Source organism: Lissotriton helveticus, chromosome 12 (genome assembly GCF_964261635.1).
Source record: "Lissotriton helveticus chromosome 12, aLisHel1.1, whole genome shotgun sequence".
Classification (NCBI taxonomy): Eukaryota; Metazoa; Chordata; class Amphibia; order Caudata; family Salamandridae; genus Lissotriton; species Lissotriton helveticus.
Window position 1 is genome coordinate 876,807,626 of NC_136073.1, and position 25,436 is coordinate 876,833,061.

At 46.3% G+C, this 25,436-nt stretch overlaps 1 protein-coding gene and 1 long non-coding RNA gene across 2 annotated transcripts in view; one reads left to right on the forward strand and one right to left on the reverse strand.

Annotated features, from left to right (window-relative positions):
* The window catches only part of LOC144797684 (uncharacterized), a 305,166-nt gene extending 288,354 nt beyond the window's left edge, over nt 1-16,812 (forward strand). The window contains exon 3 of the long non-coding RNA XR_013603440.1: nt 15,136-16,812. This is a non-coding gene — a long non-coding RNA (uncharacterized LOC144797684). The remainder of the gene's footprint in view (nt 1-15,135) is intronic.
* Nucleotides 12,660-14,109, reverse strand: LOC144799293 (fibroblast growth factor-binding protein 1-like). Its single transcript, XM_078670528.1, has 3 exons — nt 14,083-14,109; nt 12,889-13,144; nt 12,660-12,850 (listed from the first exon to the last, which is right to left on the reverse strand). The coding sequence occupies exons 1-3, from the start codon at nt 14,107-14,109 to the stop codon at nt 12,705-12,707; spliced, it is 429 nt and encodes a 142-aa protein (XP_078526654.1). The 3' UTR covers nt 12,660-12,704.
* Nucleotides 16,813-25,436: the final 8,624 nt, after the last annotated feature.

The following is a 25,436-nucleotide window of genomic DNA, read 5'->3' on the forward strand; positions in this document are numbered from 1 at the left end:
ATTTTTTAGAACTGTCCTCAAAATCTTATCATGTTCTTCTTGACTCACACCATAGATCAATAAATCATCCTGATAACATTTCACAGATTTTACTCCTTTCAAAATAGATGCCATAACACGTTGAAAAACTGACGCAGCAGACACAAGACCAAACGGCATTCTCTTATACTTAAATGCACCCATCGGAGTAATAAAAGCTGTTAGGTCTTGTGAATCCTGTGTCAACTCAATTTGATGATATGCCTGAGTAAGATCTAGTGTTGTGAATATCCTAGAATCACCTAAAGATGATAATAATTCATCTATATTAGGCAAAGGGAATTTGTCTACTACAACTTCTCTATTGAGTGACCTTAAATCACAACATAATCTTATCTCGCCATTAGGTTTGTTAGCGACAACAATTGGCGCCAACCATTCAGTTGCCTCAACAGAAGTAATAATATCTTGTTCTTATAATTTCCTCAACTCTTGTTCTACCTTTTCCTGTATTGCTATTGGAATCCTTCTAACTTTGGTAAGTACAGGTACAGCATCCTTTCTTAACTTTATACAATGTTTATAACCTTTAAGACAACCCAATTCTGAACGAAAAAGTTTGGTAAACTCTTCTATAAAAGAGTTATGTTTAGATTCAATCTCCTGAATTTGAATTTGGGGATTAGAATTAGGATTCAGTATTACCCCCAGTAAACGTTGATGAGGCCACCCAATCAAACAATCACCAACTTTGGAAACATACACTTTTCCAACAATCATCTTCTTCTCAAATTCAATTGAAGCATTAAAATAACCAATCATACTTATAGGTGCACCACCATAACCTCCTGGACTGACATCCATTTTAAAAAGCTTATTCTTCATTTTAAAACATTTCTCATAAATCTCTTTTGGAATAATTGAAATACGTACACAAGAGTCAAATTTAATTTCAACTTCTTCACCATCAATCTTAACTTTTCCAGATGGATAATCCTTTTCATTTTTGTCTTTCACTTGACATATAACTTCTTTTATTTCTTTATTAATTACCTTTTTATCCTTAGATTAGCAAAATTTTACAAAATGACCTTTTTTTCCACACCCATGACAGAGAAAACTCATTGCTGGACAGAATTTTGAATTAGCTTTATGACCAGATTTTCCACATCTAAAACATGTTACAGCAGACAAAGTAGTTTCCTCTTTACCTTTATCATTTACCGAGGTCTTAATTTCTTTCACATCTTTTACTTCAGAAACATCTTCCTTCACTTCTATCTTTTCTACCTTTTCTTCAGTCTTCCCTTTGTCATTCTTTAACTCATTAACACATTTCAACATGTGCTCAACCCTCTTTGCTATAACTATAACTTCCTCCAGAGGTGGTTCATCCTTGAGCCACAATTCTTCTCTTATTTTATCCTCTCTACATTTTAACACAAACTGATCCCTTAAATGTTCTTCATTAGCGGGACCAAACTTGCGAGTAGATGATAATTTTCTTAATGCAGTTAAATACTTCTCTACTGACTCGTCTTTATCTTGTTCCCTTCTTCCAAAATGATATCTTTGCATTATGGTACTTACACGAGGCAAATAATGTTTGTCAAGTTGCAACAAACATACCTCATATTCATCTAAACCTCTCTGTTCTTGAGGAGACAAAGCCGGCACATTTTCAAGGACTTCTTGACCTTCCCCACCAAGACAATTCATTAACAATGAATATTTTCTTTCCGCACTTAAATTAGTGCCACAAACCCTTGCATATTGTGCGAAAATCTGTTTCCATTTACTCCATTTAACCTTAGGTTCTCCTGGATCACTAAAAAAAAACGGTGGAGTAGTTACATTCTGCATCTTTACATTTTTTTATACTTAGAATTAAATGTGTATCACTAAATATACTATGTCTTCCAGTCACACAATACTTACAACTTACATTAAATTGTTAAATATTTTACAATAAAAAAAAAATATTACTCTCTAATATACAACACACATAACTTATTCTTTGTAAATAAACGTAGGGAGAGCAAACAATCATACACAATAAAAATTATTTTCTTCCTAGTGTTTCTTAAATATTAAATAATTATCTTATTCCTGCAGAGCTACGGCAATTTTCTTCCTCCGTTAATCATTTCCATAAGTTTCCTTCTCATTCGAAAAGATGATTGCTGCGCAGATGAAAATCCCACACACTATAGGAATCGACGCTCTCAGATAGTTTCTAAATGACGTTTCTTTGAATTTGCGATGAGAAGCAGATACTAAAGGTCTCGCGGTGTTTCGTGCGAGCCTTTCGCCAACTCCCTTTTCACGTTCTACGACGTCATCATTCCACAAGAACCGCTGAACAAAGAAGAACTCCACTCAGATATTAAGGCAGAGCGAATTCTGCACAAGGAATAAACGGTAACGAAGATTGAGTTTCTTTCACATTAATTCCTCACAATAAATTTTCTTCCTCTTGTATACGTTGCAAAGTTATGCCTTAACTTTCATTCCTTCCCAACACCTTTCTTCAAACTGCCGCGGGAGAAGTCACCATTACGATCTAATTTTATTCCAGACTTCTCTTTACACACATCAGTCGCTGGAGAAGGAAACATTTTAAACAAGCCAAATAAATAAAAATAAACTTAATTTTCCTTCATGAATCTTCCCAAACTTCCTTAAATTCAATTTACTGCAGTAGGGGAAGAATATTAACCTCCAATTCAAAATTACAGCCGCTGGGAAAGCTCAAAGTCATATCAATAATGATATTTTTTAAAGAAAAACCTCCAACATCTCCTGAGATTTTCTTAAAATGTTCACCTTCAAAATAATTTTTCAAAGTCTAAAAATAGGTAAAAATGAGTGTCAAACTACTTAGCTTGATGTTAAGGTGTTCTTCTTCTTATCTTTTCTCCATCCCGTCCTCGTCGCCAATGAAATGTTGTAAATAAATACCATAGAAAGATGAAGCTTAAATCTGAGTTTATTCTTAAACACCCTAACCATCAGCTACCAGGCAGTAACTGACAATTTCAGGAATATTCACCATCAAAGCATTCTAAGTTCCAGAGTACAGTCATACAATAGATATGGAGAGAATACTACACAGTGCTCCTATTCTGCAAAGTCCAGTCTACTCCAAGGAGTTCATTGTCCAAACAGATGCTTCTGAGTTGGGGGTAGGTGCTGTGCTTTCACAACTGAATAAAGATGGTCAAGACCAGCCAGTAGCTTTTATTAGCAGAAGGCTGCCCCCTAGAGAGAAACATTGGTCAGCTATTGAGAGGGAGGCCTTTGCTGTGGTTTGGGCCCTGAAGAAGCTGAGGCCATACTTGTTTGGCACTCACTTCAAGATTCAGACAGACCATAAGCCCCTCTTGTGGCTAATCAGATGGTGGTCCATTTGTAAATGTATTTGAGCTTGTAAAGCGCACTGCTACCCGTCCGTAGGTTTCCTGGCGCTGTATAACTCTGGGGAACCCGTCCTGGCCCCCTGTGGGATGGTCCCTGCTGGGAGTCCCCAAGGTGGAGCCAGGCATCCCCGAAAGTGATGGGGCCGTAATGGAGATTAGGCAAGCTAATGCCCAGAGTTGCCGAGTGGAACCCCTGATTAGAGTAAGCACCGAAGCGAGAATTATCGAGTTCGCTGACCCAAGTCCACGACCCTGCCGCGGCGGGAATTGAACCCTGGTCCCGTGCCGACTTCTGCTCCCGGGTCTGCCGCCTCTAACCAGTGAGCCACACTACTCCACTCTCCATTTCCCTACAGGGGATGGACTTTACAGTGGAACATAGACCTGGGACTGACCATGCCAATGCAGATGGACTCTCCAGATATTTCCACTTAGAACATGAAGACTCAACTGGTCAAGGTTAGTTTAATGTCCCTGCGTGGGGGGGGGGGGGTTGTAGGAGAGTAGGGTGTGCTTCCTAAGGTCACCCCCACTTTCTGCTGTGATATTCTGGTTTTTCGACTTTAATGTGGCTGTGGGCCTGCTAAACAGACCCACAGCCCAGCTGTTCTCTCTCTAAATTGATACCATGCACTTTAGGTGCATACCAGATTGGTTACTGGGTCACCCTTGTGAGCCCCTGTATAGTGTGTCATAGGTAGCCAGGGCATAGGTGCACCCTAGGCCTACCAGGGGCTGCAGCATGTATTGTGCCACCCCTGGTTTGCCTTCCAAACTGACACCACAGGTCTGTTCATACAGCCTGGGTAAGGTGGTGTAATCACCCCTTACTTAGATATAGTATACCTATATCTACCTTTACATATAGACACATATACACCTATAAGCCACTCCTATGGTAGGCCTCGACAATCCTGGAGTGATTCGTTTTATGTGAGAGGGTGCTCTGGCATGAGCTGAGCCCCTCTGGGAAAAGACATATAGTTTACTGCTTTACCCGGTTAAAGTTAAACAGAGCCTCAGCATCACAAAATGGATGCTGCTGCCACAGACACAAGTCTGACCTCCCACTGCTGGCAGGGGATGCCTGGACAATAGGTTTCCTGTCCAGGGAGGTGCTGGCACCTCCCCAGACAGGGTTTTTTTTGTACTGGGGCAGGGAGGGCTGCATTCAGTGAATGCATCTAGACGCTGCCTGGGGCACACAAGGTGCTCCATGCATAGCCCGGTTCAAACCAGTTGCTGGGGAACTCCATCCCCAGGTCTGGCGTGAAACTTGACAAAGAGAAAGGGGTGTAACCACCTGTAGTGACCGAGGTATTTTCAATGATTGGGTCGGTTATGACCGTTGCCCACCACCATCTCAGTATATTTCGTTGTTATTTAGGCATATGTGAGCATAAAGTAGGTCTTGTCGATGTTCTTTCTGTTTCCGACTTTATCTTGCTTAATGGCAGGGCTTGCCTACTGGCTTTGGCATGATCTTATGCCTTCTTGCATACTAATTTTGCTCTTTTACGGGCATAGAGGCCTATGTTCGAGTAACTCCATGTTCTAAACTGTCGCCATCTTCTGAGCCTCTTTAGGTGAGAGGTTATGTTTTAATTCCTACTTGTTATTCGCTCTTCCTAAACTAGAGAGGAACGGTTCTTATCAGAGGAATGTGCTCACTCTGTGCCGGAGTCATTGCAAACGCCTGGCCAGCTGCTGTTGTGGTCTCGGTACGAGGTGGCACGGATTCTGATGGGAAAAGTAGGCGAGGTTTGCTAGAAACTTCGACGGAGGCTTGCATTTTATACTAGAGAAAGGATCCAAGAGCTCCCTTAGCTAGACTGGTGGTTTGGCAGTCTGGTGATACATCGCGGTGCAGACGTGCAGCCGTGACTGTTGAGCAGAGAGTCCTGACTGAACCAGAGAGAGAGAGAGAGAGACAGGCTTTTCTCAAATGCAACATGTATAAGAACATGGTGAGGTGTTCCATTGACGCTTATATTCTGTTTATGCCTAACTACTCTTTTTATTTTCAGGTTCTATATAAATGTATATGTCAGTAATTGCTATTGTGAAGAATGCCTACTGTGATGTTTAGTTATTTATTTCTTTTGTCATTCTATCATTGTGTAATAAATAAACCACAGAGCATATCATTTGTTGGTGTTCCTTGTGAGGGAAGGTCGGGCGGCCCCTTTTTTACCAAGTGCTCACGGAGGGATGGGTAAGTTCCCCTCTAACGGGTAGTTGTTGATACAGGAGGGAAATCGGCTCCCAGCAGGGAAGTCTAAATTCTAAGAGTTTCACCGCAGCATAGTGGAGGAGGTATGTGTTTGTTCGCCGGAAGGCGTTGTTTGCACTGAGGTGCGTTGTTCATGCAGTGGCGCGTTGTTTGCCGGAAGGCGTTATTCGCACTGAGGTGCGTTGTGTTGCTCTACATATCCTCCCAACTATGGCTATAGACGTGCAGTATTTCTAGCTATAAGTATTATTCCTTTCTCATGTAGGTATTCTAAAGTGTGGTGTTTTTATGAGTCCTGAGAAGGGCTATGGTAAGTAATGGCCTGGTGACTGACAGAGGCACCAAAGTATACAAAAAACCAAGTCATTACATCTTGGCGTCTAACAAGATCGAAGGGTGGAGTTGCTGAAGGGAAACAAATTACCTCTTGGCGTCGTGACATTTATAGAATTGAGGAGGTGAATTATAGAGGAAAAATATATTATGTTTTCTAGGAAAACAAAGGTTGAATTCCAATTGCCAATGGAGATTACAGGGTGGGAATCGACTCCGTTTGGAGTACTGGCTCATGAGTGGGCTAATTCTGCTGGTTTGAGTGAAAACTGGAATCCGTGTTTGCTCGAAGCTGAACCGGCTCAGGTGGTGTCATGTTTGCAGAAAGTGCCGGTAACAAAAGGAGAAGAGCTTCCTATATTAGGACGAAGAGGATGGGTTTTTCTAAATGCTTATAGATTAGTGTATGAAAAATGTGTGAAGTTACAGCGCGAGTGTAAAGAGTTTGAAGAGCAGTATGTGGAGGTAAAGAATGCTAATACGCTGTTGAGAAGTCAAAATAAATTATTGGCAGATAAGTTGGAAACTTATCAGACTGTAGCGGAAAGGGCTGCAGTGCGCATTGCAAGGTACAAATACAGAAACAGACGAGGGATAGTTAATAAAAGAAAGGTACACTTAGTCATTGCAAAGGCAGGGCTTGACTGGGATCCCGAGAAGTGGGATGGAAATATTTGGGATTCTTCTGAGTTGTCAGGTTCGGGTGAGGAGGCGGATAACAAAACAGAGCCTATTAAGACTGAGAATAGGAATAAATCAAAAGAGCGTAGAGAGGTGCATGCGCAGCCGATAAATCGGAGAAAATTGCAGAGTGGTCCCCAGCATCCCCAAGGGATAGCTTTGGATAGTTATGAGGATTTTACACAACAGGAAATTAATGATATTTTGGACAGATTTTGGCAGAGATCTGGCGAGAATTTACTTACATGGATGGTTTGTATCTATGACCTGGGTGCTGCAGGCGTACTGCTAGACTAGGGAGATGCAGTGAAGTTTTGCACGATAAGTACAGATCCGACCATTCAGGAACATTTTAGAAGCTATGGTCAAATAATCAGGTCAGTCTGTTGCAATTGGCTGTGGCTGCTTGTAGTCATAAATATCCGACCGAATCAGACTGGTCAATAAATGAGAAACCATGGTATACGCTGAGAGACGCGACACAGAGATTAAAGGAAGAGGTGATGAAAACCTCTATTTTCCTAGATACTGCACACAGATTAATGGAGGAACTACTTAATACTTCTGTGAGAAATAAGATAATTCGTACCGCTCCTCCTGCTTATAAGCAGGTGATGTTGACATTGTTAATAAATCAGACAGGGAACACACTGGCTGAAGTGATTGAAGCGGTTCGTGAATTGGGCGAACTGGGGGAATGGATGAAGACAGAGAGACCATCTAGACCTGAAGTCCGTACAGACAATAATCGGTTAACCAGGCGAGATATGTTTTTTGCCCTAATAAAAGATGGGGTGAGTAGAGAGGAAATAGATGGGGAACCTACTTCAAAGCTATGGAACCTTTTTCAAAAAAGGGGTCTAGATAGGAAAGAAGGGAGCAGAAGAGTTAGTAAAGAAGATCACGAACTGAGACATTCGGACGGGAGCAGTGACAAGGCTTACCAAGAGAGAAGGGAAGAGTTTTCAAAATATAAAACCTGGAATGAGAAGGAGGAATCTCCAAGATACAGAACATATAATGAGAGAGAGAGAGAAGAGTGTATTGATCGTAGGAGCAGGAATGAAAGAGGTAGATCTCCGGAGCTGAAAATGAGAAACGAGCGAGAGAAATCTCCTGATCGGAGATCACAAACTAGTAAAAACAGGAGAAATTCATATTATGAAGAAAGAGTGTACGAGGAAGATGTGTTTCCTAGACGATATGAGAGTCTTTACCTTGACTTGTCCTGGGTGCAAGACAAGAAAAAAAATGAATAGGAAATAGGTCAAGCTCCAGTACAGAATTGGCCTCGTAGAGATCATAGAAGCTATGTAGATATAGAGATTTTTTGGAGGCATCGTAATGTACAACGGGCCCGAGCCCTAGTAGATACAGGAGCGGAGGCCATTTTGATATATGGAAATCCCAAGAAATTTAGAGGACAGTATTTTACTGTCACAGGGCTAGGCGGTAAATAGACCTCAGCAGTGCAAACGCACCTTCAGTTAAAAATAGGGAAGATACCAAAAAGAGAATGTAGCGTGTTAGTGGTGCCCCTTTCTGAATACATTATTGGAATTGATATTTTAAAAGGAATAATGTTAAATGTAATGTAGTATACTTGTAAAGCGCACAGCTGCCCCAGCAATGGGGCGTCCCGGCGCTGTATAACTCTGGGGAACCCGTCCTGGCTTTCCCTGTGGGATGGTCCCTTGCTGGGAGTCCCCAAGGTGGAGCCAGGCATCCCCGGAATTGGTGGGGCCATTGTGGAGATTAGGCAAGCTAATGCCCAGAGTTGCCGAGTGGAACCCCTGATTAGAGTAAGCACTGAAGCGAGAATTATCGAGTCCGCTGACCAAGGTCCACGACCCTGCCGCGTCGGGAATTGAACCCTGGTCCCAGGCTGACTTCTGCTCTCAGGCCTGCCGCCTCCAACCAGTGAGCCACACTACTCCACACGGAGTTACATTTGGATGATGGATACTATCAGTTTGGAACAAAGCATTATATTTCAGTTAATACTGTGAGAGTAGGGCGTTTGAAAATCCCTCCTATAAAAGTGCCCCAGGCGACTAAGGTAATCTCAATGAAACAGTATAGGATTCCTGGTGGGCATGATGAAATCAGTGCTACTATTCAAGACTTGATGGACGCAGGGGTCGTGATTCCAATCACTTCTGCCTGGAATAACCCCGTGTGGCCAGTGCGCAAAAGTGATAATTCTTGGCGCATGACAGTTGATTAACGCGAATTGAACAAGCATACACCGTCTTTGACTGTTGCTGTACCCGATACTTTTACTTTGATTGAAAGAATTCAGAAACATCCAGGGACGTGGTACGCGACTATTGATATTGCCAATGCTTTCTTTTCCATTCCCATAGCTCCTAAATGTCAGGAACAATTCAGTTTTTCATGGAATGGTAGACAAATGACATTTCAGAGTTTGCCACAGGCTATTTGCATAGTCCAACAATCTGTCACCGGCTGGTGGCGGAGCACTTGGATGAAGTACCATTAAGCTCAGGAGTACAGATTTGTCATTACACTGACGATATAATGATTCAAGGTGAAACACAAGAGCAGGTCCAAACCCAGTTAGTCCAAATTGTAGCCCACTTACAAAACAGAGGATGGGAGATTAATCCTTACAAATTGCAAGGTCCAGCACAAAGTGTGAAATTTCTGGGTATTCAATGCACAAGAGAAATCGATAAGTGATCCCACAGGTGAGATAGACAATTAAAGAATTTGCAGTACCACGGAATAGGAAAGAGGCTCAAAGATTCATTGGTTTGTTTGAATTTTGGAGACAACATATTCCCCATTTAAGTTAGATTTTGGCTCCTCTGTACAAGGTTACGTGCAAAAATAATGTGTTTGAGTGGTGTGAGCGGCAGCAGACTGCGTTTGAATTAGCGAAGGAGGCGATTCAACATGCTTTGGATTTGTAGCCAGTGCGAGATGGTGATGTTGATTTAAATGTGACTGTACAGGGTCCATATGCAAATTGGAGTTTATGGCAAAAACAAGGTAAGACGAAAGTGACTTTGTGATTTTGGACGAAAAAATTGCCTGACGCTGGCGACCTTTACACACCCTTTGAGAAACAGTTACTTGCAAGCTATTGGGCACTGGTAGATACTGAACAATTGACATTAGGGCATGAAGTTGTTTTGAGACCTGAAATTCCTATTATGCAGTGGGTCATGAGCTCACCTAAGACTCACAGAATTGGACATGCACAGGAAGCCAGTGTAATCAAATCGAAGTGGTATATACAGGACAGGGCTCGAGTAGGTCCTAAGGGTACTGCGATGTTACATGGGCGGGTGGTGCTGGTGCCAGTAGAAGAGGTAGACAAAGAATGCCCTGTACCTATAGTTCAGGAATCTCCTGTTCAGTGGAGTAAGCCGTTCAGCAATCTCTCCGTGGAGGATAGAAAGCATGTATGGTTTACGGATGGTTCAGTGAGGTACATGGGAGCAAAGAGGCACTGGAGAGCAGTTTTGTACAACCCTGTCACACAAAAATTGTTGAGTACAACTGGTGAAGGAAAGAGTAGTCAATTTGCAGAACTTTATGCTGTCTACCAGGCTTTGAAACAGGAGTTGCCAGGGACTTGCCACAGTTACACCGATTCCTGGTCGACTGCTAATGGATTGGCAGTATGGCTTCCTACGTGGTATGCTCATAATTGGCACATTCATTCAAAAGAATTATGGGGAAAAGAATTGTGGAAAGAAATATGGGATATACTGCCTCAAAGTACTGTCACAGTCTTTCATGTTGATGCTCATTCCCCTATTGACTCTATTGATAGGCTTTTAGGTTTCGCCTGGCGTCCGCTGCGCAGCAGCGTTCGCGCAGGTGAAACCTAATGTTAGAACATACTGGCTTTGGTCCCGCCTTCTCTTCCATTGGCTAGCTCCATAAATGGAGGCTAGCCATTGGAAGAGCGATCTGTCCGTCATTGCCGGAGCAGATTCATGGGCGTTCCCGCAATTTTTGCTCATCCCGCCCTCTTGCGATCGTCACGTGTTTTTTTTTTTTTTCGGTCATGTTTTTGTCTTTTTCGAAGTGTCTTCTGTTGGAGTGGGCTGCGAGTTTTAAGTTGCCAGGAAGCACTGTGTATTTGCGATCAGGTAAGCTAATTTTCTTTTAACTTTTGCGTGTCTCCGTGCTGTTGTGTTTGTTGCCCCCGTGTCATGTTCGTTTTACGTTTTTCCGTGTCTTGTTGCTGTTGTCTCTGTTTTCCGTTACCCCCTGGAGTTGTCTATGTTGTCCCCGTCTCATGTCCTCTCCATGTTTGTTTTACGTGTTTCCGTTTTTCTTTTAACTTTTGCGTGTCTCCGTGCTGTTGTGTTTGTTGCCCCCGTGTCATGTTCGTTTTACGTTTTTCCGTGTCTTGTTGCTGTTGTCTCTGTTTTCCGTTACCCCGTGGTGTTGTCTATGTTGTCCCCGTCTCATGTCCTCTCCATGTTTGTTTTACGTGTTTCCGTGTCTCGTTGCTGTTGTCTTTGTTTTCCGTCAATGGAATGCTTTCGTCGGCTGTCATGTCCTCTCCATGTTTTCCGTTACTCCGTGGTGTTGTCTTTGTTGCCCTTGTCTCATGTCTTTTTCATGTTTGTTTCACGTGTTTCCGTGTCTTGTTGCTGTTGTCTGTTTTCGCCACGCCCACGTCAGGCAGTCTGTGGCGCTAATTGTTGATGTCCCAGTGTGAGTGGGTCCCTGTCAGTGGGGTGCTCCCTGCCACCAGAACTAAGGAGGTGGTAAAAGGATATGTGCTGGTGCATGACGGCATAACGTGCGGTTTATGAAGGAAGTGGCCGCCCCAATAAATGGGCTAAAATATGGAGCCCTGGCTGCCTACAGAGGGCTGTGAGGAACTCGGAAGCTGCCATTTGACCCTGTGTGGGAGAGAAGTGCGTGCTGAACGCCCTCGAGACAGTGCTAACTGGTGAGGGGTCCGCAACTGCGCCCAGTGCAAGCGGGTACATATTGTTATTGCGTTTCATAGAAAACTTAATGGACTTTATACGTGGTTCTCATGTTAATAAAGCGAATACAATGTTAAGTGTGAGTGGCTTTTACGTTGCCCCTACCCTCGAGGCGAATATAATTACCATTTAGGAACACTGCATTTAATTTGCATTGGTCAACCAGACCGTCTTTCAGCTGAGCTGCCTGTGAGCATGAGAAGCAGAGGCCATTCATTTGAACCGTGGTGTACTACTAATTGCAGCGCCATGAAACCGCTGGTGAAAGTGCGCTATACAAATATTTTAAACTCAAACTCAATTGGTGTTCAAATGAAACTAAAGTGCCCGCGGTAGCTCGGATCTCAACGTGCAGGGTCTCGTTAAAAAATGTAGCACTGAGCTCCCAGTGACGCTTGTCCACGCAACGCTTTGTAATTTAGCATTTAAACATTCCACATATACCCCACGCCCAAAGACGAATGCACAGATGCATTTATTTCAAAGAGTCTCAAAAGCGTTTATTCTAATTGACCAATGAAAATCATAGACACTACACAAGTGCATAGCACCGAAGGTATTAAATGTGTTCCGTTTTAAAATCGCTCAAAGAACAGTAAGCAAGTATTTGGCTGTGCACTTTGCACCAGTGTTCACAGATAAAAAATATGTACAGAAGAAAATTTACGGTATGTCAACATAGAAAAGAAACACGTTTTTTACAAGACTGTTAAAGATGTTTAAATACACAGCTCTGTTTTTATAATTACAGTATTTACATCGAGCACCCTGCGCATAGCACACGACACTGTGTAATAAATACAAAGTTGCTAGTAAACCACAGTCTACTTCCCCAGGGAAGAAGTATAGCTGTTACATCGCCCTATAGCACACGTGGCATCGTATGTCTGCCCTAATTTTAAGTCTACATTATTTGCTCGCTGGATATTTTGAGTTTATAAATGCGATATTAAAAGTGAAATTACAAGTCCCAGAATGCATCATTCTGTTGTCTAAAAAAACCGAGACCCAAGCAGCAGAAAGTGTCACACACGTCACATGGGGCCAACAGGCGCCTATGGAAAAGTCAGTACTTCTTCAGCACTTTTTATCCTGCACCATGGAGAAGAAGAATGCGCAGAGCGAGCCCCACGACTCCCCGCAGTACTCCTCTGCGACCTTTTTCTGGTCGACGCTCTCGTCTTCCACACATTCTTTGCTGCTCGTCTCAGCGTCCGCTTCACCTCAGCAGTCGCGTTCGAAGGGCGGGAGGGCTTTTTACCGGGGTGAATTACTTTCTCCTTCCCAGAGGCAGCTTCTATAAGGCTGGAGCTGGAGAGGCTGAGGTGCGCCTCCTTGGGCCCCTTCTTGCACTCCTTTGACTTTAAGACCGCCTTGGGGTCTTGACACAGGTTCTTCTGTTTCTTCAAAGCGCACGCGATCTGCTTCCAGTAGTTCTTCTGGTTGGCTGCATACTGAGGGCACGAGGAAGGGCTCCCAGCGAACACGCACCAGAAGCTCTCCCCTCCCTTGAGTCTCTGAGTGAGTGTGTGTGTGTGTGTGTGTGTGGCTCTAGTGTGTGTGTGTGTGGCTATGGGTGTGTGTGGCTATGGGTGTGTGTGTGTGTAGCTCTGGGTGTGTGTGGCTCTGAGTGTATGTGTGGCTCTAGGTATCTGTGTAGCTCTGGGTGTGTGTGTGTTTGTGTGTCTCTAGGTGTGTGTAGCTCTGGGTCTATGTGTGACTTTGAGTGTGTGTATGGCTCTCGGGGTGTGTGTTTGTGTGGCTGTGGATGTGTGTCTGTATGTGTGTGGCTCTGGGTGTGTGTGTGTGGGGGGGGGGGCTCTGGGTGTGTATGTGTGTGTGTGTTTCTCTGTGTGTCTGTGTCTTTGTCTGTGTGTAGCTCTGAGTGTGTGTGTGTGTGTGTATGTGTGGCCGCATTGTGTGTGTGGCTCTAGGTGTGTGTGTGGTAGTAATTGCTGTCTGCTAAACTCGTCCGTAGGATACAATAAGTCTCACATTTGAGAGAAATTAAGCAAATGGCAAAGTAAATAACAATGCCATTTACTTCTCTATTTCCTAAACCAACACATAAATACAAACTTTGTCATTTACAATGCCAATAGCTCAAACTTTTCCAAAGGCGAAACCATTGCATTGTAAATGCTTGTTTTTAACCTTATTGCAGATGAAAAATCTAAGATTTCTGAGGCAGTGGTGGACATGCAGGATTCTGACTTGGTTGGATTGGCGAGGTGGGCACACCAAAAAGCAGGTCACTTCAGAGAGAGAATTACTAGCAGGTGGGCAGCAGATAGAGTAATATGCCTTCCCATTGATTTGATAAAAACGGTTATTTTACAATGCCCTATTTGTCAGCATTCTCGACAACGAGGGGTACCACAGATAGTGAAAGGTCAGTTATATTGAGGTAAGCCACCTGCACAGATTTGGCAACTTGATTACATAGGTACCTTACCAATGAGTACAAATTGTCAATATGCATGTACTGTAGTCGACACTTTGTCTGGATATTTAATTGCTTCCCCCTATAAATGTGCTAGACAGATTAACACACTCAAAACTCTAGACTTACTTACGCTTTATTACGGCAGTCCATTACAAATTCAGTCAGACAATGCCTCACATTTTAAGGGAAGATTGGTTCAGGAATACTGTGCTCAACATAACATTGAATGGATTTTTCATATTCCTTATTACCCACAGGTTGCAGGTTTAATTGAGCGAATGAATGGCCTTTTAAAAGATCAACTGAAAAAAATGTCTGATGGTTCATTGCGTAACTGTAGAGATCATGTAACGGATGCTTTGCAGATTCTGAATAATAGACCCCTGATTAATTCTGATACGCCTTTAATGTGAATGCTATCCCCTTCTGTAAATGTTCAACCCCATACAGCTACGGTTACCATTATGTACTGGGAAATTACTCCTGGAGCCTTAGCTCCACATAGAGCGACTCCTGGAGCTGCTGGTTTGGATTTACATGCTTTGAAACAGCTTGTGCTAAAACCAAGAGACATTGTCCTCATTGAAACTGGAATTGGTGTCCAAGTACCAGTGGGACACTTTGGTCTGATTGCCCCACGCTCTGGATTGGCACTGAAAGGCATCTAGGTGCTGGGTGGTGTTATTGATTCTGATTTTCAAGGTGAATTAAAAGTCATCTTACTGAACAGTGGTGACTCGGATTTGACAATCCGACTTGCAGATCGAGTTGCCCAATTGCTTATTATGCCTGTTTTCAGTGGTGTAGTGAAGAAAGGGACTGCCCCGACACTCCTAACTGTACATGGAGAAGGAGGTTTTGGCTCAACTGATAAAAATCCAGGAGCCAGAGTGTGGGTCCAGTCACCTAATCAACCCCCTGAACAGGCCGAAATTCTAGCAACGGGCAATGACAATACTATATTGGTCATGAAACCTGGACCGGAAAAATGGGACACAGTCCCAGCTGATAAATGTTACCTTCGAGAATGAATAATGCCTGTTTTTGACTCCTTTTCTTTAGGTCATTGTGTGGACTGCTGCTGCAGGATGATTCATCGCTGGACTCCTTTCGGCATGGTGCGTTTGGGGCTAAGAGGGGCCGGAGAGATTCCAAAGTGGATCGATCATCCGGGAGCGCAGAACGAACTCGATCTTCAGTGACAATGTCAATGTTTGGGAAAACATTGCTCGCAAAATATAAAATTACTCTCATTTCTGCATGGCAAATATGAAGAGTGTCTCTGACATTCTGTCAACGTGCTTGGTTTCAGTTCCTACCCCTTCTGCTGTTTTGATTCATTCCTTCAACGTCACGAATACAGATTCTGAATCTATGAAAAGTGATTTTTGAGTATATGATTATTGTGCTTCTTGCACAGTTTTAACGGAACTAAGCACACCTCTGACTTTCGCCATTGCTACCTATAACGTCACGGAGGGTGAAATTTGCTATAATTTCACATGTGATTATCACCTGATAGGTAAATGTGCGCAGGCTAAATTGGAGAACGCCTCTGCACTTTCCCCACATGTGCGAATGTTATGTCTCAGTCGTACAGCCAACATGTGCTCCTCAGTTTGAAATCCTATGATTTGCAAACTTATTGTTCTTTCTGCTAGCCACTATTATAATGTGTTGCTACGTACTGGATGGCTCTTTTCATGTGGCAATACTTCGTGGTCCTATATTCCAGCGAACATTTACAGTGGATCGTGTGCTTTATCCAGACTAAGTCTGATGATGTTTTCTCTGTCCCCTTCCGTACATACTCGGACTTTACGTGAAGCACCCCTATTGACTGAACACTGTGATTCTAGTTTGTATTTGCTCTCCAAGACTGAATACATTAGCTTAGCTGCTTCAATTGTAGGTATTCCCGGATTGTCGATTTACAATTCCAGAGCCATCAGTAAATTAGCCTGTCTTATGGTTAAATCTATCAATCACACTTCAACTGCTTTATCTGAATTTCTATTAGATGCACAAGGTGAACGCCGAGCTATTTTGCAGAATAGAGCAGCCATTGCTTATTTACTGTTGAAGCATGAACATGGATGCTCAGATTTTGAAGGTCTTTGCTGTTTTAATTTATCTGACCATTCCAAGTCCATCCAGTCCCATATTAACATGTTGCATAATATGTCTAGAGAAATCCGACAAAATTTGGATCGAGGGTGGTTTGATTGGCTTCTTGGGTGGTTGCCTGATTTACATTTACTTCGTTCCATCATAGGTGGTGTACTTCTAGTACTTTGTTTCCTGGTCGCCATCTGCTGTTGTTTTCAATGTATACCATCTCTTTTGACTATGTTTCGTCCGCGTACTATGTCGAGGTCTGTTAGTTATGTTATCCTATTATTCTACTGCTGACTTACGTTCAGTTTGAAGCTGATATACGTTGGATGATGTTAGACAATGGTCATGGGTGGAATGTAGCGACCGAGGTATTTTCAATGATTGGGTCCCACCACCATCTCGGTATATTTTGTTGTATATTTGGCATATGTGATCATAAAGTAGGGCTTGTTGATGTTCTGTTTCTGACTTGATCTTGCCTACTGGCTTTGGCATGATCTTATGCCTTCTTGCATACTAATTTTGCTCTTTTAAGGGCATAGAGGCCTATGCTCGAGTAGCTCCATGTTCTAAACTGTCTCCATCTTCTGAGCCTTTTTAGGTGAGAGGTTATGTTTTAATTCCGACTTTTTATTCGCTCTTCCTAAACTAGAGAGGACCGATTCTTATCAGAGGAATGTGCTCACTCTGTGCCGGAGTCATAGCAAATGCCTGGCCAGCTGCTGTTGTGGTCTCGGTACAAGGTGGCACAGAATCTGATGGGAAAAGTAGGCGAGGTTTGCTAGAAACTTCAATGGAGGCTTGCATTTTATACTGGAGAAAGGATCCTAGAGCTCTCTTAGCTAGTCTGGTGGTTTGGCAGTCTGGTGATACATCGCGGTGCAGACGTGCAGCCGTGACTGTGGAGCAGAGAGTCCTGACTGAACCAGAGAGAGAGAGAGAGAGAGAGAGACTGGCTTTTCTCTGAATGCAACATGTATAAGAACATGGTGAGGTGTTCCATTGACGCTTATATTCTAACTGTTTAGGCCTAACTACTCTTTTTATTTTCAGGTTCTATATAAATGTATATGTCAGTAATTGCTATTGTGAAGAATGTCTACGTTGATGTTTAGTTATTTCTTTATTTTGTCATTCTATCATTGTGTAATAAAGAAACCACAGAGCATTTAATTTGTTGGTGTTCCTCGTGAGGGAAGGTCAGGCCCCTTTTTTACCAAGTGCTCACGGAGGGATGAGTAAGTTCCCCTCTAACGGGTAGTTGTTGATACGGGAGGGAAATCGGCTCCCAGCAGGGAAGTCTAAATTCTAAGTTTTTCACCCCAGCATAGTGGAGGAGGTATGTGTTTGTTCGCCGGAAGGCGTTGTTCGCACTGAGGTGCGTTGTTCGCGCAGTGGTGCGTTGTTCGCCAGAAGGCGTTGTTCACACAGTGGTGCGTTGTTCTTGCAGTGGCGCGTTGTTCGCCGGAAGGCGTTGTTCGCACAATGGTGCTTTGTTCGTGCAGTGGCGCGTTGTTCGCCGGAAGGCGTTGTTCTCACTGAGTTGCTTTGCTCGCACAGAGGGTGCGTTATGTTGCTCTACATATCCTCCCAACTATGGCTACAGACTTGCAGTATATCTAGCTATCAGTATTATTCCTTTCTCAGGTAGGTATTCTAAAGTGTGGTGTTTTTATGAGTCCTGAGAAGGGCTATGGTAAGTAATGGCGTGTGACTGACAGAGAGACCAAAATAAACGAAAAAACCAAGTCATTACACCACCCCCTTCTCAGGTCCACCCATAGGAGGGACTTAGTCAGGTAATCCAGCCCCCATCCTTAGTGTAAGTATAGGAGCTGTGTCCCCAGGACTTTAGATTATTCTGGATGAATCTTTGAAAGACATATCGTGGACCTTCAACATTCCATTTCGACTGGAAGACATCTCCCTTGTGGTCAAGGAGTGACCACCCTGTTCAAACAGGCACTTACAGCAACTTTGCTGGTCTGCAGATTCAAGGCTTCCCGTCGGAACCCGAAGACTCTGCAAATCAAGAACTGGACTTCCAGACTTCTCTGACCCCGATCCATATCCACAGCAAAGCTGAGACCCGTGACACGAGAGACGTAAGACCGGACATCTTGGACATCCTGCATTTTGCTAACTGCACTCCTTTCCTAAAGCCTCAGTAAGTTGTGCATTGGGATACGAGAAGCCCCAGCCCCGAGCATCATCTGCACCAAAGCGCAGGCCCCCACACTCTGTGAGTGTCCCATGGGCCCCGCCTTCACATTTGTGCTTGACGCGTCTTCCCGGCTCCTTGCCCGTTGGCTAGTGAGCCCCCCGAAGACGCCATCTTGAAACTACTTTGCTTTCCTGATTGCTCCATGCTTGCTCCAGCTTCTCTGAAAAGGAGAAGCGCCACAGACCTTGCTGGTCTGCAACAGAGCCAATCTCGACATCCTGCATGGTTTGCGGTTGCCAAGGCTTGTTGGGTCCAATCCGGATACCGACACTGCAGTCATCCAGATCCATTGTGGGACAGCTTGAATCCAGCTCCTGGCTATTGTCGATGCCTCCTGGACCTCGTGGCTGAAGAGACAAACTCACCTTCTTCACCTTAAAGCACCCGACATCGCCTGGTTTCTTCCTGGTCACTGGCTAGTGACCCAGACTCTGTCCCCTCTGCTTTCAGGTTCTTCACATCTCCGATCCACCCTTGGATCCACCCGGACACTTTTCTTCTGGTCGCCTGCAGCACCTCTTTGCAACTCTCCATAGAAAACGCCGACGAAACCCGACACGAAAAGACACCTATGCACCCGGCTTTCCTGGGTGAGGTAACTCGAGTACTCCCGTGCTCCCGTGGGTCTTGACTCTCGAAGTGTCCTAGTTTAAAAGGGTTCCATCCAAGTCCATCCAGAAGTGTCCCTAATCTTTAACTTTGTAACTTTTACGAACACCATAGAAAGTCAATGGGAACCCGCGCCTGTGTTTAGACACTGCAAACGGCTCCCATGGGTCTCCTACTTCCTAACAACTGGTTGTTAAGTGTAGCCCCAGCGATTTTACAGGCTCTAGGCCTGCTTTCTAACTCTCACGTGGTACTTATACCACTTTCTTAGTATATGGTTAGTGAGGCCCCTCGGGCATAACGTATACTGTGCAACTTATTGTGTATTAACTGTGTGACTTGTAGTGTATTTCTACCTCTGACCTCATAAAGAGTGCAGAGGGGTTGTGTTTAGATTAAATACATATATATTTGATATATACCTTGTGTGGTGTCCTTTCATTTGGTATTCAAGGGATTATATATGGTAAAACAACTTGCTTAACTCGCCTACTGAAGTCTTAGCCTGAAGACTGCTGGTTCATGCTACCACTAGGATAGCTTTCTATAAGGTTGACTTTACAACCATCATCAAAAAGGGTTGATTAGACTGGTGCAAGGTGCCCACTAGAACTAGTGGACATCATATGCCAGGCTAACTTCTCACACGAGCAATCTTAGGCAGGGATGATTATAGACAGGCGGGTGTCATAAGGGCCCTTCCGCTGGGCTATTTTTACCCTACAGAGAGACCCCCACAAACTAGATGGCAGAATAGTTGGGAGGTGGGAATGCTGATTCAGATTGATCAAGCTATTAATTTAGATCATGAACGACCCAGACAGCTACTTTTCAACATACCAACAACAAATTGATATGCGGTCTTAGAGGGAGTGGACTGACTCGCATCCGAAAGGCATCGGCTAGAGGAATTCCATCTCTAGAGGGAGCAACAGAGGAGAATTATTTACTCAAGGTAGGTTCCCGAACAGAGTATGTCATCCAGGTGGGGGGAACCTGCAGGAAGTTGTGTGGTAACAAAATGGAAGAAATTGACAGGCACCACAGGGCCATAACAATTAGATCATCTTTAAATTTATTGAACGAGATTTTGCAGGTGCCAGATTGGAGTATAGATAGTAGAGGCCTTACATTCACCATCCCCCATACCCACCAACATAGATAGCCGATTGGACTCACCAAGGCAGCGGGTATTATCTTGGAATGTAGCTGGACTAGTTGCTAAAAAGGATAATCCTGATGTCCGGTTCCACCTTCCAGAATCCTCAGGGTTGTGCCGATGCTCAATGGGGTCCACCTCTCGATTGACCCAAGTTCGGATTATAAATAAGCACAGACTTACCAGATAGGTCGCACCCCCCCCCACACACAGCAGCTCCACCAGCGCTCTTGTCGTTGTGTTCAGTGCCACTGACCATAGTTCTTCACTCCCCTCCTTGTGTCTCTTTTGCCGTTTCTGTTCGTTCCCTGTTGCCTCTTTGTGTCCCTTTTGCAGTTTCTGTGTTGTTTGTTTCCTTTTGCCTCTTTGTGTCCCTTTTGCCTTGTGTAATCCTTTAACCCTGTGTTACCCTGCTGTGCCCTGTGTATGCATTTTAGCCTTTTCCCTCCGTGCCCATTCCCCTTCCCAGCAGTTCCCGCCGCTGCTGCCCCTGCTGCCCCGCCCCCCCAAACCCATTCGCTGCCCCCTGCCACCCGCCTCCAACCTCCCAGCTGCTGCTCCTCCCTCCAACCTCCCCTTCTAATGGCGGCCGCTGCACGGTAAGGAGAGCAACCCTTTACCTTACCAGGTATGTCACTCCCCCCCGCTGCAGCTCCACCAGCGCTCTTGCAGTTGTGTTCAGTGCCACTGACCATTGATCTTCACTCCCCTCCTTGTGTCCCTTTTGCTGTTTCTGTTTGTTCCCTTTTGCCTCGTTGTGTCCCTTTTGAGGTTTTTGTGTTCTGTTTGTTCCCTTTTGCCTCTTTGTGTCCCTTTTGCCTTGTGTAATCCTTTTGCCCTGTGTTACCCTGCTGTGCCCTGTGTATCCGTTTTCGCCTTTTCCCTCCGTGCCCATTCCCCTTCCCCGCAGTTCCCGCCGCTGCTGCCCCTGCGGCCCCGCGCCCATTTGCTGCCCCCTGCCACCCTCCTCCCAGCTTCTCCTCCCTCCCATCCCCCCTTATAATGGTGGCCGCGGCACTGGCGTGCCGAAGTCCGCACATGGACCGCGCCCAGCGCCAGAACCCCTGGACCCCGCAAACGCCACGACACCAGAATCCACTACGATGCCAGCACCCTCCACGCACTCAACGCCGGCTCAAACCACAACTGCTTCCAGGCAGCCCGAAAACGGACCCACAGACCCTTCTCCTGCCGCACCTGCAGCTTCACCTGCGACAGAACCACCAAACCTCCAAGGACTGGACCCAACGACCTCCTCTGCATACTCTTCAATACCTGCTCCGCACGCAAACACGCCGTCGAGCTTTGGGATCTGCTCAACACCTCCGCCTTAGACGTGGCCTTACTGACCGAGACCTGGTGGAACGACTCCTTGGCGCCCGACATCGCCATAGCTATCCCGGACGGCTACAAGATCATCCGCAGGGATCGCGCCAATGGAATCAAGGGAGGAATAGCCATCGTCCACAAATCCACCCTCAAGGTCGCCACCCACTCAGACGACACCCTCAACACCGCCAAACACCTGCACTTCCGGATCCACACAGACCCCAACACCACCATCAGAGGAACACTCATCTACAGACCCCCCGGACCACGGGCTCAGTTCTGCGACTCCATCGCCAACCTCGCCAGCACCCACGCACTCGCCTCCACGGACTACATCCTCCTCGGGTACCTGAACTTCCACCTCGAGAACAACAACGACGCCAACTCCGCCACCCTGATCGACAACCTCGCCAACCTCAGCCTCAGACAACTCATCACCACACCCACCCATGCCGCCAGCCACACGCTGGACCCCGTCTTCTCCACAAGCCCCCACGTCGCCTTCGACCACTCCACCAAACTCCACTGGATCGACCACCGCTGCATCCATTTCACCTTCAAGAAACCAACCACACACCACCGCATCCAACAGCTGCCTCGCCGCTGCTGGAGAAGACCAGCTGATCACCACCCTCGACCAGAACCCACCCACCGACCCCACCAACCGCCGCAGGCCGCAACATCAGACAGTGGATTGACGACCGCACCAACACCCTCGCCCCGCTCAAGAAACCCTCAAACAGCCACACCAGCAAGAGAACCACCTGGTTCACAGACGCGCTCCAGACCTCCAATTGCGCATGCCGGAAACTGGAGAAGATATGGCTCCACGAACGCACACAGGACAACCACACAGCCCACAAGGACGCACCCGCAGACATCACCACCTCATCAGACTAGCCAAGAGATGCTCCTTCAAAGACCGCTTGGATAACAACGCACACAACAGCTAAGAGCTCTTCAGCATCGTTAAGGAACTCTCCAACCCCAGCGCCGACACCAACGACATCCCGCCCTCACATGAACTATGCGACTCACTAGCCATCTTCTTCCACAGCAAGATCGCCGACATCCACAACAGCTTCAACACCACGACTGCCCCGACTACGCCAGACTCCAACCCCCCGTGAACACCACCAGCGTCAACTGCCTGACCTCCTGGTCCAACGTCAATGACTACGAGACACGCAAGGTCATGAACTCCATCCAGTCAGAATCTCCGTCAGACCCGTGCCAACACCAGGTATTCAACAAAGCAGACGCAGCCATAGCACCCCAACTACAGATGGTCATCAACATCTCCCTCAAAACAGCGACATTCCCGGAAAGCTGGAATCATGCCAAAATCAACGCCCTCCCCAAGAAGCCCAAAGCGGACCCCAAGGACCTCAAGAACTTCCGACCCATCTCCCTGCTCCCGTTCCCGGCCTAGGTAATCGAGAAAATTGTCAACCTGCAATTGGCCCGCCACCTGGAAGACAACAACATCTTGGACTCATCCCAGTCCGGATTCAGACATAACCACAACACCGAGACGGCCCTCATCGCCGCCACAGACGACATCAGGTGCCAACTAGACAACCGTGGGACATCAGCCCTCATCCTTCTGGACCTGTCAGCCGCCTTAGACACGGTCTGCCATCACACCCTAAATACACGCCTCCTAGAAGCTGGGATCCAAGAGAAGGCCCTTGACTGGACCACGTCCTTTCTCTCCGGCAGAACCCAGAGCGTCCGCCTCCCACCCTTTGACCCGAAACCACGAACATCATCTGCGGCATCCCTCAGTGCTCATCCCTCAGCCCGACAATGTTCAACGTCTACATGGCCCCCCACGCAGAAATGGCCCGCCATCACGACCTCAACATCATCTCTTACGCCGGCGACACCCAGCTCATCCTCTCCCTCACCAAGGACCCACACATCGCCAAAACCAACCTCCATGAGGGAATGAAAGCTGTCGCCGACTGAATGAGGAGCAGCCGTCTGAAGTTGAACTCGGACAAGGCGGAGGACTTCATCCTCGGACCCACCCGCTCAGCCTGGGACGACTCCTGGTGGCCGACCACAATGGGAACAGCACCAACAACCACCGACCATGCACGCAACCTAGGATTCATCCTCGACTCCTCCCTCTCTATGTCTAAACAGGTCAACGCTGTCTCCTCCTCCTGCTACAACACCCTCCGCATGCTCCACAGGATCTACAAGTGGATCCCGACCGAAACAAGAACGGTGACACAGGCCCTCGTCAGCAGCAGACTGGACTACGGCAACGCACTCTACGCAGGCATTCCAGCCAAACACCTACGATGACTACAACGCATCCAAAACGCCTCCGTCCGACTGATCGCCAACGTCCCCCGCCGCAGCCACTTCACCCCCCACCTGAGAAACCTACACTGGCTCCCCGTCGACAAGAGGATCACCTTCAAGCTCCTCAATCACGCACACAAAGCACTCCACAACGCCAGACCAGCCTACGTGAACAGCAGACTTAGCTTGCACACCCACACCTGCCAGCTCCGCTCCGCCAGCCTCGCCCTCGCCACCGTCCCCCGCATCCAACGAACGACCTCCGGCAGCAGATCCTTCTCCTACCTCGCCACCAAGACCTGGAACACCCTCCCTACCCACATACGGCAGACCCAAGACCTACTCGCCTTCAGTAGACTCCTCAAGACCTGGCTCTTCGAACAGTAGCAGCACCGCCCCCCCCCCCCCACACACCCACCCCCCGCGCCTCCCCTCCTCTCAGCGCCTTGAGACCCTCACGGGTAAGTAGCGCGCTTTATAAGTTCTCTGATTGATTGATTGATTGACTAGTGAGCTAGTCAAGACAGGGAAGGCAAGGGCAGGAACAGCAGGGACGGAGATTTGGGGATGACACAAGAAAAAATACCAGCTTCAGTAACCAGAAAACACATCCCAGTGAAATCCTACCAAACAACACAGGTCTAAAGTGTGTAGATCGCTACCTGTAAAGTAAAAGGAAGGAGCGCTATCAGGAGAGAGGCGGGTGTTTGCAGACTTCCACCGCTAAAGCTAATAAGAAGAGAAAATAAGCAGCGAGGTTGATATATGCCTAACATGAAAACAGTATGAATCATGAAACAACCCCCAACATACCCTGGTTCGGTGTGGAACAGCTAGGTATGCAAACGGAGGATCTTCCTGGATACCTCCCTAAACTCTCTCCTATAATATGGAATAAAGAAGAAGACCACGAGTGGCGTAGAAATAACGTATCACAATGAAAATCCTGTTCTAGAAACCAAAAAAGGCGTTTCACACAAAACCACAGTGACTGAGGGTATAGTTAATTATAGAGTGGCAGGAAAATCAAAGCAGTCACTTGACATCTGTCTTTTCCTCAGCCCTTATGTCCGTCCGGTAGAGGTCAGGGTGGTGAAAAGGGCACGGGCAAATAATCCTGAACCCACTTATTATATACAAAAGCTCCTGCCGTGCAGGTCTCTGCTTAATTCTTTAGATGAGATCGCGCACAGAGGCTGGGAACAGAGTCACGGTGTTACCGGGCCATGAAATCGTGCAAGGAAGAGGTCTCGCCAACAGGATGACCCCTGTAAACGGCCCCAGGCAGCTCAAGAGCGCCTGATGCGCGCTCTCGCCAAACGAGGAGCTGTGAGCGGGAACAAAGCACCGGGCTCCAGGCGCTGCAAAGCACCCTTAGCCCCGCCCTCGGCGTCGGGCAGGTACAAAGCAGCAACCACGAGGTCCTTTGGCAGCTTCGATCAGAGAGCACGGCGGCGCCCGGTTCTCCTCTGCCTCGTTACATCCGGGTCCGGCTTCTAAGTCGGGACCAGGTGAGGCATAACAGGCGTCACATGGATGCCAGGAGCTGTAGTCCTAGACCAGCCAGTTCCGGGTTTCCCTGATGACGTGTGTGTGTCAGTGTCAATC

Coding starts and splice junctions, on each gene's coding strand:
- LOC144799293 (XM_078670528.1), bottom strand. CDS start 14,109: ATGCATATTGACAATTTGTACTCATTG. Junction 13,145..14,082: donor TTGACAATTTGTACTCATTG/GTAAGGTACCTA, acceptor ACACTCACTCAG/AGACTCAAGGGAGGGGAGAG. Junction 12,851..12,888: donor GGAGAAAGTAATTCACCCCG/GTAAAAAGCCCT, acceptor GCGACTGCTGAG/GTGAAGCGGACGCTGAGACG.